General features: G+C 44.4%; 1 protein-coding gene across 1 annotated transcript in view; it reads left to right on the forward strand.

The window, feature by feature from the left end:
- The first annotated feature begins 340 nt into the window (after positions 1-340).
- LOC142574767 (glucose 1-dehydrogenase-like) overlaps positions 341-17,373 on the forward strand; it is a 41,460-nt gene continuing 24,427 nt past the window's right edge. The window contains exons 1-4 of the mRNA XM_075683785.1: positions 341-520; positions 6,000-6,139; positions 10,856-10,948; positions 14,494-14,632. Of these exons, the coding sequence (XP_075539900.1) occupies positions 484-520; positions 6,000-6,139; positions 10,856-10,948; positions 14,494-14,632 (409 nt within the window). The 5' untranslated portion in view covers positions 341-483. The remainder of the gene's footprint in view (positions 521-5,999; positions 6,140-10,855; positions 10,949-14,493; positions 14,633-17,373) is intronic.

The following is a 17,373-nucleotide window of genomic DNA, read 5'->3' on the forward strand; positions in this document are numbered from 1 at the left end:
CGCGTACGGCACCCGCACGTAGACGTCGCACTGGATACCTTCGACGAAGTCAATAAATGCGTACGTATCAACAAACGACCACAGTTGCACAAACATTTCGGGAGAAACAATGGGTCGAGTAGGCCAAGCGCAGCGTCACGTCTCGGGGCGATCATTTCGAGAGCAAAAAAAAAATGCTCCACAGACAGTTATGATCCGAAGGCGGCCTGAGCGGCGCGATGCTCCTTTATTACTGTTTAGTGTCGTCGCACGCGTTGCGCCAGGCTTCTCTTATCCATCACCAACCGTGCGCCAATAATAGCACTCGAGGTCACACGTTGTAGGTCGCGTCCGCCGCCCGTCGCCCTCTGCTTTCGCGGTATCTTTTGACAGCATTACTGCCGCTCGAGATACGCCCCGGGCCAAACCGTCGCGAACGCTTGTCGACGCTACTCTCGTCCAAACATCCGATGCGCCAAGAGCTCCCGTGCATCTTGGCCCACAATGCCGGATCTCAGAGGAAAAGTGGCCCTGATAACTGGTACGTAAACGATGTCTGCTGCAGCGGGCCGTTGTAAATCGTCGGTAAACGGACGCGCGCTACTCCGCCTCGAGAAGCACTGCGTGGAAGCCGGTTCTTGTAATCCATGCGCATGATTTTAGAAAGCTACGGCATCCTGGCAACTACGTTTAGTTGTAACGTTCTCACTCTTGCGTTTTGAGCCACTGCGTTTCCTTGCTAGAATGGATTGATTGGTCTGTGTGTAGCGTTGCAAGGCTATCGAATGGCAATCAATGGTCGCCGTAGTGACAGATGAATGGGAAGAAGTGCATTTTTTGTGGGAAGTCACTGCGGCCGGAAATCGAATATGTTGTCTTGCGAAGAGGATGGCTCCTTCTAAGTTGCGTTGATACGGCTGTGGCGAGCGCGATGTACAGTTCGAAAAGAAAATAATACGCCGCAAATGCCTATGAATTACCCGATACGTTTTTCATCCAAAAGCTCGCTAGAATATACAGCGGTGCCGTTTTGCGTAACTAATGATAGTGAGGCTGATGGTGACGATGATATATGGCGCATATTGATGCAAGGGCCAGATATTGCCAAAGAGCGCCAAGACTAGTGGGGCATAACTGAGGCCTAATCCCCGGTTTCTACGTTCAAGGTGCCCGCCGAAAGTGTGTCCGAATTACGTCACCGTAGGTGAATTACCTGCCCAGGCAGACCTTTTTGCAACAATATATAATCAAAATAATTCATTCCCAAATAAAGTATCTACATTAGTTACTTTTTTGTAACAAACTTTATGACACATGTGTAAATTGGACAGCTGAAGGGAATCGTGATATAAGTCTAGTGCGTTGTTTACATGTGCACACGGCCGTGTATATCAAAATAACCACCGTAAAATTTTTCGTGTAATTTGCCTCATTACGCATTGGAACCGCGAAGCGCCAATCAGCCTTAAATTGTAGGAAGGTGGAAGCGTTACGGCACCTTCGTTTTATGCCAGCCTACTTCATCGCACAGGAGTTGGAGGACGAGCCACGCTTCGTGGTGCTTTGTACGTGATCACCTAAACTGAAATAATAATTTGACGCCAGTTCTTCCTGTGTACGTGGCCACAGTGTAATGCAGAAACACAGGATTAGGCTTTTACAACGATTCGATTCAGCTTCCCAATGCAAGCATGTGTTCGTAGAGTTCATGACTAAGAAGACGTTTCATGTATGCAATTTATTATTGACTGAATTGCTTTGTTTCTTTTTTTGCATATACTGTGCACCTCACCAGATAATTATTCTCTAGTGACGTAATACTAATACATTTTGGAGCTTTTTCATTAAACAAAGTATTCGGCGTAAAGAAAAAAAAACACTCTATACGTAAATATATTAACCGGGTGACCTATTTTAAGCTAAATCAAATAAGATATTTTAAAATATGGCTCTGCATATTTTAAAAATGACGTCCTCCCTTTTCGTACCTCTATGTCGGCGCGCACTAGATGGTCCAGCAGTAGCCGCCGCAGTCCAATTAGTAATTAACTGAAATAATTTTTAACCTTTATGCTTTTAATGCCCATTTTGCAGCAGCAGAACTGCTGCGTGACGAGGCAGGAGTTCAGGGCAAGTTTGTCTTCGTCAGCAGCCTATTTTGGTGTCCACTCTGGGACGAAGGTCTTTTCCAACAATCTCAACTCACTGCCGTCTTGTGACAGCTGCTTCCATCTTGCGCCTGCATATTTCTTCATTTCATCACGCCGCCTCGTTGTCTGTCATGTTTTTTTACTCCGCTTCCGTTCCCTTGGTTCTGGCCTACGGTTCTATCGTTTCTGATCTACGCATTACATAAGCTGCCAGGCCCATTCTTTTCCTCATCAAAGCCACCTCCGGGATTTAAAAAAAGAAGAAATCTAATAATAAATGAAAAGATAACGCTATGCGTTTTCAAGACGCCCGTCAAACGACGCTTGCCTTTTTTTTTTTTTTTTGCCCTTCGAATCGCGCGTGGGGCACAAGCACTCTGGAATCAATGCACACGTTTTTTTTCTCGACGCGGTCGTCACGCACGGCAGCTCACTGCAGTGACCCACTGAGGCATCCCATCCGTCGGCGCGCGCTCGTGCCGCAAGTGACGGTAGGTAGCCGATACATGGGCATCGCCAGGCATTTGACACGATGCGCGCCCAGTCGCTCAACTCGGTGACGTATGCAAACCATGCGAGACGGGAAGCGTCACGTGGGTGTAAAGCATCCGGCGCTCTACGAGCGCCCGGTTTGGGTATCGAAGCGAGAGAAGGTGAACTTGAATCGAGGAATATCTTCTCGACTGACGCCGCTTTTTAATGTCGCGTGAATTGTTTTCGCATTCCCCGGCGGCCTTCTGCAATACTGCGTTTGCAATGTTGGCGGCATCGATGCCAGTAAGTAAATAAAATGTTCTCAATGACCTTATGGTGGGCGAAGACATTCAAAGGTAGCACTGAAGAACAGCAACCAGAGAAGTCATGAACATGGTTCTGCCTTTTAAATTTTCATTAGGGGCATCAATTATTGTTTGCCTGTCTGTGAAGGACAAAATATTTGAAAACCCGTTTTTTGCGTTTGTTATTTTTATCAGTGCAGATGTTTGGACTTGTCGGTGTAACACTTTACAGTTTTTGTTGTAGCGCGAAAAGCACAAGGACGTGGAAGAGAATGTGGACTCACACAGGCGCTAACTTCCAGCAACAATTTATTTCCGGGACGCGCGCCACTTTTGTGGCCTCAATTCTTCGCGCTTTTAAACACGTGCCTACTGACCACGTAACAGAGCAAACGACAGTATACGCCAACTGCAGACCAGGAAAACGCTATTGTGTTTAACGCATGCCCAGGAATTGCAACTGCTTCTTTGATAGTGACAAGGAGGATTGGCTAACACAAGCATTGCCAAACTCATAAACGCGACCATTCCAAAGATGAGACGAGTTCATTCGCATTTGTTTCTCGTGGTAATATCTGTATCCTCAAATCGCGCAACGCATCCGCACTTATTACATTGAATTGACAGGCAACAATCCGGCGAAGGCTTGTAAACTGTATTGGAGTGCTTCCTAGGCCTATCAATTCACCTGCCGGTTTGTCCGATATAATTTTTTTCGAAGGGACGATGGAATTCGGTGAATAACACAGGTCCTACAGTTAACGCACCCTTATCTGTGCTGCTTTATGTGCGCGTCCTTTCTTTTAACATGAGGTCTTGATTTTGCACACAAGCTGATAAGCTTGCTTGGAGCAGTGAATACTACGTCAACCTTATCACGCAGTGCTATCTTCTTCAGGTTATGTGATAAGCGCTGGATGCACGGAATTACGGCAAAATTTTTATTTTAAGAGACCTGCGCTGGCTGATGTCGAGAAACCCGTATCTCCTGACTGCGTTCCTTTGAGCAGTGATTAAGCAAATGAAACAATAAATTGTACGGAAAACCAACCTCACTCAACCGCGATTCCTGTTGTTGAAAACTGGAAGAAATTAAATGAAGGCACGACTTCTTTAATGCATTGTGCAAACACATTTTCGCTATGCCCATTTTAATAAGCTTGGAATGAGCAGAACAGTACGATAAAACAGGCTTATTAGCTCTAGGTTGGTAGCACCAGCATATGTGATCGTAAGACAACACAAATTGTAGATCCAGAAATCAGATACTCCTATCTATTGGCATTTAGAAGGTCACATCAAGGTGACCAAGACGTTCAAAATTATGCTTGTAACACCTTCACATTTTTTTTTAAATCAATATGCAGTCAAGAAACAAAACGAAGTCACCAACATATTGGAATGCTCTGTAAACTGAGGTTCCCTTGAGCCTCTTTGACCAGACTCTGACTATTTGTGCAAGATACAGGTGGCTGAATAGGGGTCCCAAAGAAGACCCGATGCATACGCCTTGTTTCTGGAGAAAGGAAACATTATTTCACTCGATAAACGTTGAAGTTAGATAGTGCTTGAGCAATGCTAAAAACTCAGAAGTTGCGGCTTCATTTCAAAACCACACTGCACCAAATTCGTCTATGCTTTCTTCAACTCAAGTTAACAGGTCAGATTGAGGAATAAAGTAATAAAGGTCTTTTCTGTCAGCGGAGAATACGTTTAGCCCCTTGTCAGGGTGCACTTTAAGAAATTCTAAAACTTGGTCGGACCTCTTCACAAATAAGGGGTCATTTATGTCGAGAAGATTTAGTGTTCTTATCGGGTAGGCGGCAATTTCCTTCTGCCAGGTTCCTTTCTCAGACACAGTTACCCTGAAGGGGACGTTACTTTTGTGTGTCCTCGCGCTAAGAAATGCCTCTAAACAGTTCCCGCTGTTCTTCTCACTGCCTTTTACAACCTTATCCAGATTCATGGTTTGTCATTTACTGCATTTTTTAGATTAATGCATCTGCCGGACAAACCGGCAGATGCTACAAAAAAAATTCCAAATTTTATTTTTACGTGTGATTTGATCGACAATAGGTGCACAAATACAGCTTTTTTTCTCGTAAGTACATGTTGTAGAAGTTTTCATACTTTTACACAAAAAAGCGACGTGGCATGGTACAAAAATGAAGCTTCAAATAATGTAGATACATAAAAAAATTCAGCAAAATATTCTTTTCTCTTTTTTATATTGTACAACTGCTACTTCAGGTGCTTTTGATTTATTCTCCCATTACACTGCACATACTCATTGTAGTTCCAAAGTTGTAACGGTTATAAACGAACATGTTTACAATGTTTCGCTCACATACGCCCATCAATTTGTCTGTTTTATGGAAAAGGTACACATGTCTGCAAATATCGCATTCAGAGAATAATGCAAAATATTATGGTGTTACACTGCTTGATTTATAAAAATAGCCCGAAATTACAGTATTTTCTTAGATGAACATTGCCGTAATCGTTCTCTTACTTTCTGGGGTCCTTTCATTGCTGTTTTGCTTCGACTTTCACTCCCGGCTCCGCTTTTAGGCAGGCAGAAAGCGATGGCCTAGCAATATTATTTGGCCTCTAATAAAGCCACAGACATCAAAACCTGTCTGCATGAGCGTGGCCTACATTAGCTCTAAATACATAGTTTTTGAAGAATGTAGTTTGTTCAGCCCAACTGGAAAACACGTACCTAATGTTTTTGAGCACTTCTAATTGTCTAATGCAAGTTCCCTATAGAAGAAAGAGAATAGAAAAAGCTAGACACAACTACCTAGCTCTTAGCCACCAAAGAACAGGCACTTATACGGCGTCATGTTGAAGTTATTGCTGTCTGGTGGTCACGAATCATGTCACCAATTTCCCATTGTTACCTTGTGGTATTGATAAGGTAGCCATCATTGATGTGATTGCCTAAGCAAGTGTGAACCAACTTGCCGAAGTTATGTCCTGAATTTGCAGGGTTCTAATACGGAATAAATTTTCAAGAAGTTAAGCTATATCCAAGAGCTAACGGGATCTTTCCATCTCTTATACTATGGTCCCTTCTTTCGCTTGACAGGCGCGTCATCGGGCATCGGCGAAAGCACAGCTCTGCACTTCGCTTCCCTCGGTTGCTGGCTATCGCTGACTGCTCGCAACAAGGCGAACCTGGAGAGGGTGGCTGAAGCTTGCTCTCAACAAGGGATTCCTCGGGACAAGGCAAGTAGCGGCGTTGCCAAGCTCCGTCGGCTTATGTCGCTCGTGAAGCCGAGACACTGAGGCGACTAAGAATCAACGGCCAGCAACAATAGCGTCAAGATTTGGCGAGGACACGTTTAAGTAAATTGTAAGGCCCCAAACAACAAACAGAACAAGTTAGAAGCGCTGAGATGTATATGTGCTCGTTGAATGATCTGATTATTAATATACCGACTACGTAATCGCGATGGGGTGAAACTTACGAAAAGCACTAATTAAAAGCCCTCTTCTTTTCTGTAGCCCCCCCTATACAGTTCTTCGACCCGCTCCCTCGCAACACCTCCCTAGCGGTGCAAGGTAACCAGTGAACAACTACATTAAAGTACCCATGAATCAGGGATTGTAGTTCTGAAAAAAGAAAACTAGATTTTGAAGAAATTTCCTATATTACTATCTGTTATTTAGTATACGCTCTAAATGCTGCAGGCACACACGATTTTCGGCTCTATTCGCTTCAAGCCGTCTCGAAAAGGGCTCGCGGTAATGTTTGTTACTGGTATACGCCGTGGCATCCAGCCATACTGGTCCTAAGGACTGTAAATGAAACATCCCTGTCATTTTCATCTTTCTCACACTGAGCCTTTCTTCCGGACATAGATAGCGCATCCGTAGGTTGCGTCGCGAAAATGAAGGAAGGTCGCTAGTTTTTCCACCCACACTGACACGACGAAATCACAGCAACGGCTCTCATGGCACATTGCAAGCCATTAAAAAAAATCCTCGTCCTATATATCACAAGGAGAACGCTGGGCTCCCTGCGCGGAATGAAGCAGCTGGACAACCTGAATGAACGGTATCCAAAACCGTATAGATGGTGTCGCCAAAGCCGGCTTTGCAGGTGATGTTGAAATTAATATAGGAAACAGCGATTTCGCTGTACTTATAATGCCGATTTTATTGTAAAATTACTTCACGGCCGTCGGTGCCTAAGGAATGGACATCTGAAGGTCATTACTGAAAGCCAGTAATGTGCGCTCGCTGAGCGGAGCAGCACACGGAGGAACCGATGGTCCAGTGGAACCGCCTTCAAGTACGCGAACTGCCATGCTTCTGCCACGTACTTCCACGAACTACGAAAGGCTTTCCAAGAAAGGAAATAAGAAGCTTTCGTATCCTGCAGGAAATGGCTACGACGAATCGAACCACAGAGAAGCGCCTAAAATAATCAGGGCTGGGCTCCTTGTTTGTCGTACATGTTGTTCTTTCGTCCTTGTCTTCGTAGCGCTCTCTTTTTTCATCAAGTATGCTCAACCAACTCGCCCACATCAAGCTTCTGCTGCTCCTATCTTCTACACGCTTGAAAAGCCGACGTTCCGTTTCGTATCATTTGATTTTCCTAGACCGCGCCCGTATCGCAGCCCAGGACAATCTACCAATCGTGTGGGGTGGAACCAAATGCCGGCTTTTCGAACGCGTGCAAGATAGCGGCCCTGACCTTTTAGATAGCAGTCCGGACCTTTTAGACTGAGTGCTGCTTCTGCTAAGCAAACGTCTACTTTCGCACTCCTGCATTCCACTCCAGTGCCAAGCACAGCAGGCGTTAATGGCGCATCAAAATGCAGAATTTGGGGATTGCGTTGACTGCTCGAAGTAATAGCCCGTACTTCATGCGTGCGTGGTATGCCATGGAGTCGCAGCGCACTGTTACTACCCTGTCCCATACACCCTTGCTCGTATCAGACACCATTTGGAAATTTGCACGTCATAACTCTGCTGTGATCACTGAGAAAAGCTGACCGTGTGCTTTAATACAGCCAACACTCCACGTCAGCTTAAAGTTGAATCCATGCACTCAATTGAACTTTATTGGGTGTCCCAACAAAGAAATGGTTCGGAAGCAAACATCACTTCGGGTACAGAAGCTAAGCGTCACAATCAAGATCGCACGGATTGTTACCGCAGAGGCAGATGCGCTTTCTTGGAACAGCGGGCAAGGCCTGACGTCTTTCACACTCCAACACGCTGTTGCTTTGGCGCACGTGTTTATCCCGTAGCTGTGTCTCTAGAGTCTTTGTATCTCTGCCTGTCGCTTTCTCTCTCACCGCTTCAAAGCGAAGCTTTCCCTACCGATTTCCTACGCTTTCCTTACCGCTCCCCATAAGCTTGTGTTAGAAGTAGTGAAAACTGAGGAGGTCCGTCACGCCAGGTGAGGTACGTACATGTAGATGCAATCTGCCATACAAACACGCCGTAGTAGTCATTTCTTCATTCGAGGCTTACGTCACTTTCTTCATCGCCGTAACTTGTAATCCAAAATGGGGCACTGTTTGGGCGCAATTCATAAGAGGCGAGCGTTACTTTAGCCAAGTTCTCAAAACAAAAGACAAAAGGCAGTAAAACGCAGCAATTTCAGGCATAGGGACGACCGCCTTTAAAAGGCTATGCGCACCTTAAGCTGCGCACACCACAGACCTACCAACAAGTGTAGGGTATTATTATTATTATTATTATTATTATTATTATTATTATTATTATTATTATTATTATTATTATTATTATTATTATTATTATTATTGTTGTTGTTCTTGTTGTTGTCAATATTATTGGCATTATTATTATTATTGTGGTTGTTGTTGTTACTTGTTATTATTTATAGCCGCAATGTCGGCTCATTTGAAAGCGGCGAGGCAAGAACTGAATCACGCGATAGGAAAATTTTGATCAGTGCGTTCCTTTTTTCTCCCAAATCGCGACAATGGAAATGGCTAGAACAGCTTTGGCGGGAAGGTAACATTGTATAGGTAACAGCTATTTTCTAAACGCCTGCCTTTCTTAGTACTTAGTCGGCTGTTTATTGTATATCCACTAGCAGCGCACCTATTGCCTCCGAAGACAAATGAGCCAATGTTGCATCAGTAGCAGCTACTCTATCATAGCAGCTCAGTACATTCTTCATTGCTGCCTTTTCTGAATCATTTCTGAATTTCTGAAAACATTTCTGAATCAATTTATGGTAATTTTGCTCAGGTATATTTTTAGGTAGCGTGTACAAGTCTCCTTCTGGAAACATTACCTAAAGTCCCTCTTTATCATTGCCTAAACATTACCAGCTTAATAAAACCAGCTTAATATTCAGTTAGATTCAAACAAAAAGGAAAATGCCGCAAGCATGAAATATATTAAGTGTAATCTATATGAACGGGAACTGTCCGAGATGGGCGCAGGGTTATATAACGGTCGGCATGGTAGCGGATGTCTTACGTGTACTAATTATGTGGGTGGTTCTTATGTTGATGTCGTGTGCGTTATTTGGTCATACATGCGTCAAGAGTACGGGCAGAGAAACGCCCACATTTACTTGGAATACATACGTTCCGCACCACGCCGACGGCCATATGATGCTACGGACATCTTCGACAGTTCCCGTGCAGGGAGGTTTGCTTCATTCGTTTGCGCGATGCGAGGAGCTGCTAAACAAGGCGTCAAGGCCGTCATAGACACCGGAGGGGAGACGGCAGCGCGTGCATGCGTAATTAACGCACGAGGGGCGCATCCTCTTGTTTGGAGTCCCGCTTCGTTGCCTTGCATCCTCAGCAGTTGATTATTTACCAGATTGTCACATGGTGCTTCTCCCTCATCGTCATCTTTACGTGAGAATTTCCAAAGGATATGCGAAGCCGAAATCGAAGCACTTAAAGCTTTCTTATCAGTTCCATCTGCAATGCTTTTGGCCCCGAGGGTACACTAAAAAAATTATGGAAATACCAACGCTCTTTCTGCAATTTATCGTCCCATATCAATTTACGGTTTGCGAAAGACGGCGGAAGTGGTCCTCCGGATGATGCTTCAATAATGGAGAGGGAAACTCCGGCCAATTTTCGATCTCCACTCATGTTAATAAAATTTTTAATATATGTTTTCTTTTGCATACTGATTATCAGTGCCAAACTATATGGCTGCAAGTCATTTAGTTTTCCTGAAAATGAATTTTAAAGATTGGTTGCGTTCGCGACTCTTCATTTTCTGCTGGCCACGCTGTCGTAGTAATGTCAGAGACTACACCACCGCTGGCACTGAAACCCTATTCTAAATCGTCGCTCTCTACTTCTGAAAATCTGCAAAGCTCCATGTGTCGTCAGGAGACATCATCAGCTTCGCTTCTTCGGTGTTAGCACCAAGTGTACTGCGGGTTTACATTACGGTAGTGTAGGATCTGACGTCACCGACTCATCCTGCCGTCACACGAATCAGCTACGCGTTCAGGTTTAGGTACCTAATTTATTGTTTACTTGAAGTTATTGATGGATTTCTAGGCAAATTGAATCACCCTACCGGTGACAGGACTGTCAACGCCACTTTAATATGACAATATACTAATATGGTAAAAAAAAAAACGCCCGAGTTGCTCTTCAATGAGCCCCTGAAGCACGATACAGGGGTGTTTTCGCATTCCTCCTATAACGAAATACCGTGGTAGGGGGCGTGAATCGAGCCCCCAACCGCGTCTTTATGAGCTCAACGTCAGTGCCACTGTGCCGCCACGACATGTTGTATCACGATTGGGTACTTACTGTTGTGCTCACTCAATGAAACAAATTCACTGTAAATCTCCGCAAAGATAAAGGCGCTTCATTTTACGGTAAATGTAGCCAAACAATCGCGGCTGCGACGGTGTTTCACAGTTCATATTATACACCATAATCTATCCTTCTTATTTTGCATCCCACTACTTTGCAGGTGCTCGTCGTTCCCGGTGACGTATCGGTGGAGAAGGATGTCGCCGATGTGGTGGATAAAACCGTAAAGCACTTCGGAAAACTTGATATCCTCGTGAGTTTCATGCATCGGATACGGTCATTAAACGCTACCAAGCGCGATGCATTTAAGTATTTAGTATGACGTATTGGAAAAGGACTATGCGTCTGAAATTGCTGCGCTAAACCATCAAGCTTTACCAGTGAACTATTCAAATGACCATGTAATAAGCGCTGACACTAAAAGGAAGTCCTGGTATGCCTTAGTTACTCATTGTGTTTCACTGATGCGCCTTAGTAATTGATTGCGCTACATGATTAATTTTCCATGTACGGTTGTGTACAGAAGCGGTAGCTTGCTGTATTGAAATGACGGAATCACGAGCGTACTTTTTTAGTAAAACTGGTAGTAAGAAAAAAGAAAATAACTTTGTAGCACGAAAAACCCAATTTGTTGCTCTAGAATATACCGGAGTGTAGCATAATTCCAGTGTACCATGCACTGGAAGGAGTAGGTATTTTTGCCTGGAAGTAAAACGGTTGCAGTGGCTAAATAATCAGTTTTTGGGAATACCATTACGTGGGAATACCTCACGTATACCTCACCCTGTATACGCAATGCCTCATGACCTCGAGCGTACCGGAATCTTGGAAGAACGCTAACATAATCCTAATCCATAAGAAAGGGGACGCCAAAGACTTGAAAAATTATAGACCGATCAGCTTACTGTCCGTTGCCTACAAAGTATTTACTAAGGTAATTGCAAATAGAATCAGGAACACCTTAGACGTCTGTCAACCAAAGGACCAGGTAGGATTCCGTAAAGGCTACTCAACAATAGACCATATTCACACTATCAATCAAGTGATAGAGAAATGTGCAGAATATAACCAACCCTTATATATAGCTTTCATTGATTACGAGAAAGCGTTTGATTCAGTCGAAACCTCAGCAGTCATGGAGGCATTACGGAATCAGGGTGTAGATGAGCCATATGTAAAAATACTGGAAGATATCTATAGCGGCTCCACAGCCACCGTAGTCCTCCATAAAGCAAGCAACAAAATCTCAATAAAGAAAGGCGTCAGGCAGGGAGATACGATATCTCCAATGCTATTCACAGCGTGTTTACAGGAGGTATTCAGAGACCTGGATTGGGAAGGATTGGGGATAAAAGTTAATGGAGAATACCTTAGTAACTTGCGATTCGCTGATGATATTGCCTTGCTTAGTAACTCAGGGGACCAATTGCAATGCATGCTCACTGACCTGGAGAGGCAAAGCAGAAGAGTGGGTCTAAAAATTAATATGCAGAAAACTAAAGTAATGCTTAACAGTCTCGGGAGAGAACAGCAATTTACAATAGGCAGCGAGGCACTGGAAGTCGTAAGGGAATACATCTACTTAGGGCAGGTAGTGACGGCGGATCCGGATCATGAGACGGAAATAATCAGAAGAATAAGAATGGGCTGGAGTGCGTTTGGCAGGCATTCCCAAATCATGAACAGCAGGTTGCCGTTATCCCTCAAGAGAAAAGTATATAATAGCTGTGTCTTACCAGTACTTACCTACGGGGCAGAAACCTGGAGGCTTACGAAAAGGGTTCTACCCAAATTGAGGACGACACAACGAGCTATGGAAAGAAGAATGATAGGTGTAACGTTAAGGGATAAGAAAAGAGCTGATTGGGTGAGGGAACAAACGCGAGTTAATGACATCTTAGTTGAAATCAAGAAAAAGAAATGGGCATGGGCAGGACATGTAATGAGGAGGGAAGATAACCGATGGTCATTAAGGGTTACGGACTGGATCCCAAGGGAAGGGAAGCGTAGCAGGGGGCGGCAGAAAGTTAGGTGGGCGGATGAGATTGAGAAGTTTGCAGGGACGGCATGGCCACAATTAGTACATGACCGGGGTTGTTGGAGAAGTATGGGAGAGGCCTTTGCCCTGCAGTGGGCGTAACCAGGCTGATGATGATGATGATGATGACCTCACGTAAACTTATCGCCAATGATTCGCTTGTCGATATTGACGATATTGTCGATATTACTTGCGCTGATCGGAGTGCAGATAAATCGCATCGAGGGAGCAAATGCGCGAACTTGGAGTGCGCATGGACGGTGTGCCGATGGCTATTCTGCGCTGATGTCCACTAACGTGCACAGTGGTGCAGTGAAGCGGTTATGTTACCCTGCAAGGAACTTTGGTTGTCCGGGTGATGACAGCCTAAATATCAGTGTGGTTGACTGCCTCAGAGCGTAGCGTCACGGTTGCGTGCAGACATAGATGATCCTAAGGTTGTTTTTCCATGATTTGCTGGTGCAGCCAACGGATGCTTCAGCGGATAATAGCAGTCAATTCGAGTGCATTAGCGACAGTGTCTCCGCTTAATCAAAGCGGATTCTAGGCAGAAGATTAGCTTTTGCGGGTGAAATTCTGCTCTCCATTAGGCACATTGATGATCAATAAGGGAGCAACAGCAACTGAGCATTTAAAAAAAAAGGTACCAGTGCGCTTTTATATACTTTCGTCGCAGTCACTGCATGCTGAAAGACCCGCAGTCAGCAATTAGGTACCAATTTTTTCACGTAGCCTTTCTCACAGCGGTTAAAAAAAGTTAAATCATCAAACGCGAATGCTGCAAGGAACAAGAGTGCATTTGGCCGCAAGGTTGGGGCATGCGTACCTCGAGGCAGCTATATTCAGGATTCGTGCTAACTGGACATGCGTCGACTATTCACTGACTTCAATTTCGCAGTTAGGGCATGTGCACTGCAGGTAATGAGCTGTAAAGTTAGTAGGTTCAATGCAGTTAATAATGACGTAATTACTAACTATCGGGCTATTTCTGACGTCTGCCACAGCTACGAATTGTTGGTTGACGAGAACATTGTTGCCTCGATAACTAAATTTCTGCTGAGTGGACGCAGTCTTGGCAGAAAATTATGGCATGCGAACGTAACTCCATTGGCACACGCTGGAATGACGCTTCCACTGTATCAAGCTATCTAGGTAAATTAATTCCTGCTGAGAAAGCGAGATCGAAGGCTGGCTAATGCGCCACGTGCCCTTACGCTCAATGTGGGCTACTTCCGTGACTAATCTGGTTGATGTATCAGTGTGCTTAAACAAAATTATGCTTATACATGCATAAACAAACGAGTGCCATCATGAGGATTCGTTCCAAGTGGATACGCCGTACGAGATCACCAACCACAATTCTCAAATTGAATTATATTCCCTAAAGTGATTAGTTCAAAACATTTGAGATTTTGCTGACTTGTCAATAATGGGCATTTTGATTCTTTACGCAATTAGAGTAAACCGCTTCCAGAAATCGAGCTGCAGGGCTACAAGTGTGTTATCTGTCACAGGTGATTCTCAAATATTCCACATGCTCGACACACAAAAAAGCAGCTTGAAACACGTTTCGAAAAAAAAATGTCTAACGCAACATTGTACATGACAGTACCGACTACGTGGTAATATAAATGCACAATTTTGCGATGATCACTTTCTTAATTTATTGCATGACTCCTGTTTGAATAATCTAAAGATAGCCTTCTCATGTAACTTAGACGTTCAGGAATTGTCTGTTTGCTGCGCTGTTTTCATCACAGGTGAACAATGCAGGAATCCCCATGCAAAAGTCAATCCAAGATGCATCATTGGAAGACTTTAACCGAGTTTGGAACACGAACTTTTTGGGTCCACTGTCCATGATCAGGAACGCCGTGCCGCACTTGCGACATACAAAAGGTGTGTTTTACACTGCATTTTATTGGTTGTGGTGGCCCCATGACTAAAGGAAAAAAAGGGCGAAGCCTGGAATTTAACTATGCTAGAGTATCAAGCAAAAACGCATCTCTGTGTTTGTTTCGTTCTCTCGAGTTCATCTCCTCTGGTGGCTCATTGCCCAACCCTGTAATCCCAGAGTAAAATTTTTGGGCATGAATGTAGGATCTCGGGCGCATATATTGTGGTCATGCACAAGTTGATCACACCGCAAACAAATTGTACGTGAAGTTAAGAAAATGAAATTGGGTTGAATTGGTACTTAGATATGCTAGAACAGCACTCGGAAAAGACGAACTCCGAGATTTAATTTTTTTGTCTTAGAACCAGCTCTTCAATCAATCTTTCCGTTTAATCGTGCTTTCTTTGTGCTATTTTATCCTTTTCACGCGAGAAAGGTTCCCTACAAGGAGAATGAGTCGGTTTACGTCACTTTTCCGCATAGTTTTAATACCAAATATTCCGTGTAAATTTTCAATATATATTTAAAAAATTGCGCTAGTGTTGTGGTTAAAATTTAAAAAAAATAAAATTTTGGGGCTTTACGTGTCAAAACTACGATCTGATTATGAGGCACGCCGTAGTGGGGGACACCGAAAACTTGGGCCACCTGGGGTTCTTTAACGTGCGCCTAAATCAAAATACACGGGTATTTTCGCATTTAGCCCCCATCGAAATACGGCCGCCATGGCCAGGATTCGATCCTTGTTTTGTGGCAGCAATTATAGCGCTCAGTGAACAAAATGAAAAATTTCATTGCTCCAGAGGCTACAGAACTCTTTCGATGGACCACAGGGCAAGAAAAAAAAATGCCCCTCTTTCCCACCCTCTGAAAATAGATGTACAGCGAAGCTGCTGCCGATGTCAGACGACGTTAGACAAGCACCACCGCCAAGACCGACGTACAGTCAACCGCAAAAGTTTACGGGACGCAGGATCTGCCAAGAAGCTGAATTCTCGCAAAGCGTGGTCACACAGCCTCGAATTAAATGTTCCAGCATGTAGTAGCCTTCGCCACCTACACAGTGATTCATTAAATACGATGTGTCATGCCTCAACAGTGCAGGAATTCCCATTTGAAGAGGAAACCGCATCCCGTAAACTTTTGCTGTTGACTGTACGTCACGCGCACACGCACGCGTGCGGAAGCGCAGTATACATTCTCACTCTCCTAGGCCCTCCGCCAAGCGCAATTGGGTTGTTGGACTGATTCCATTTGTCAATGTAGATTGCGTGAGCAACTTCTTAGAGTACAACTTCACACAAAACTGCAGACATGCTAGCTTCTGATTGTAATTCGAATAAACGACAATAACGCCATCGTCGCGTGACGATATCGCCTGATGACTTAAGCCGATGACTTGATCACGTCAAACGTGACTTCACGCGATGAAGTCGGCTTCAAGTGATGATGTCCCCTGATGACAATTGATGACATGATGTGATGCCTCTTGCAGAAGCCGCACATTGTGCGCTTCCCGCTTTTTTTCAGTGTCTTCGGAATAAGACCACATTCTTCTGTGTGCGCACCGCGTACGCGGGCCCGCGAGATCCTAAACCCTAGCTGTTGGCCTCTAACGAGTAGAACGCGTCAGCGTTAAAATTCCCCTTACTGCTCCTAATGCTCTCGCTTCTCACCACGACTTGCTTATCATGCTTTCTATACAAACAGCCTATATAAGCAACAGCCAATACACACGCATACAGTCATCTGAGTTCAAGTTAATCGCAACACCGTTGTACTTCAATCTACTTACCAAATTCCTATTTAGCCTACTCACAATTACCATGTACGCGTCAGTACGTTTCTCTAAGGCACTTTAACAAGTAAGAACGGAACATGCTTATCGATACAAGATAGACACACACACATTCATTTGTTTAAGTACAATGAACCACCCCACCACTCGCATTCACTTCAGTCTAATTTGACATGTCTTAATTACCGTAATAATAATTACTTTGCACGCTACATCACACCTCTATAAGGCACCGCACTCTAAGCACCACTCAGCATTCACTCGACCCCCTCTAACAAGCTTGAACCAATGAGCCTTCGTGGCCGTTTCGCGTTCCAAAGGTCCTGGGTTCGATTTTCACCTAAACCCCAATTTTCCTTTAGCTCAATTACTCTCCTTTGATTACAGCAACCACATTGAGAAATTAGGCGTTAAGGCGAACATTCTTTGACTTCTGAATAATTTTTCACTTCCATCGAGAGTTTTTTTGCCCATGTCCAACGCACGGCCAACACTGTCAACGCACCAACAACATCGACGACGCCGGATTTCTGCGCAACGGTGTCCTTAAAGCTCTCCGCTTTGAAATGTCATTCCTGTGCGAAAAATTGGAGGATGCTTTGGCTTCGCCTGTAAGAGGGGAGCGTGATAGAACTCAACGACCCCTGACTGCTTCTCACGCTTTCCATCAACTGCAGCTTATGCAACCGAAAAGTGTACCGGGAAATGCTGATGGCGAACGCTATGCACGAAGGCAAGCTTTCTGGTAGAAACGCGGCCTCTTCAGTGTGCCAATCCCGGAGGTTGTGGGAAAAAAATTGCATCATTTTCAGGTTTCCCTTACTGTTTCGCACTTTTGACACTGAAGTCTGAGAAGATTTGATATAAAAGGCATGCGCTGCCGGTGTTTTGGTTCAGGAAATTTGTTTGCGGGGACTGTCATTCTCAATGTTCCGAGGAACAACT

Source organism: Dermacentor variabilis, chromosome 3 (genome assembly GCF_050947875.1).
Source record: "Dermacentor variabilis isolate Ectoservices chromosome 3, ASM5094787v1, whole genome shotgun sequence".
NCBI lineage: Eukaryota > Metazoa > Arthropoda > Arachnida > Ixodida > Ixodidae > Dermacentor > Dermacentor variabilis.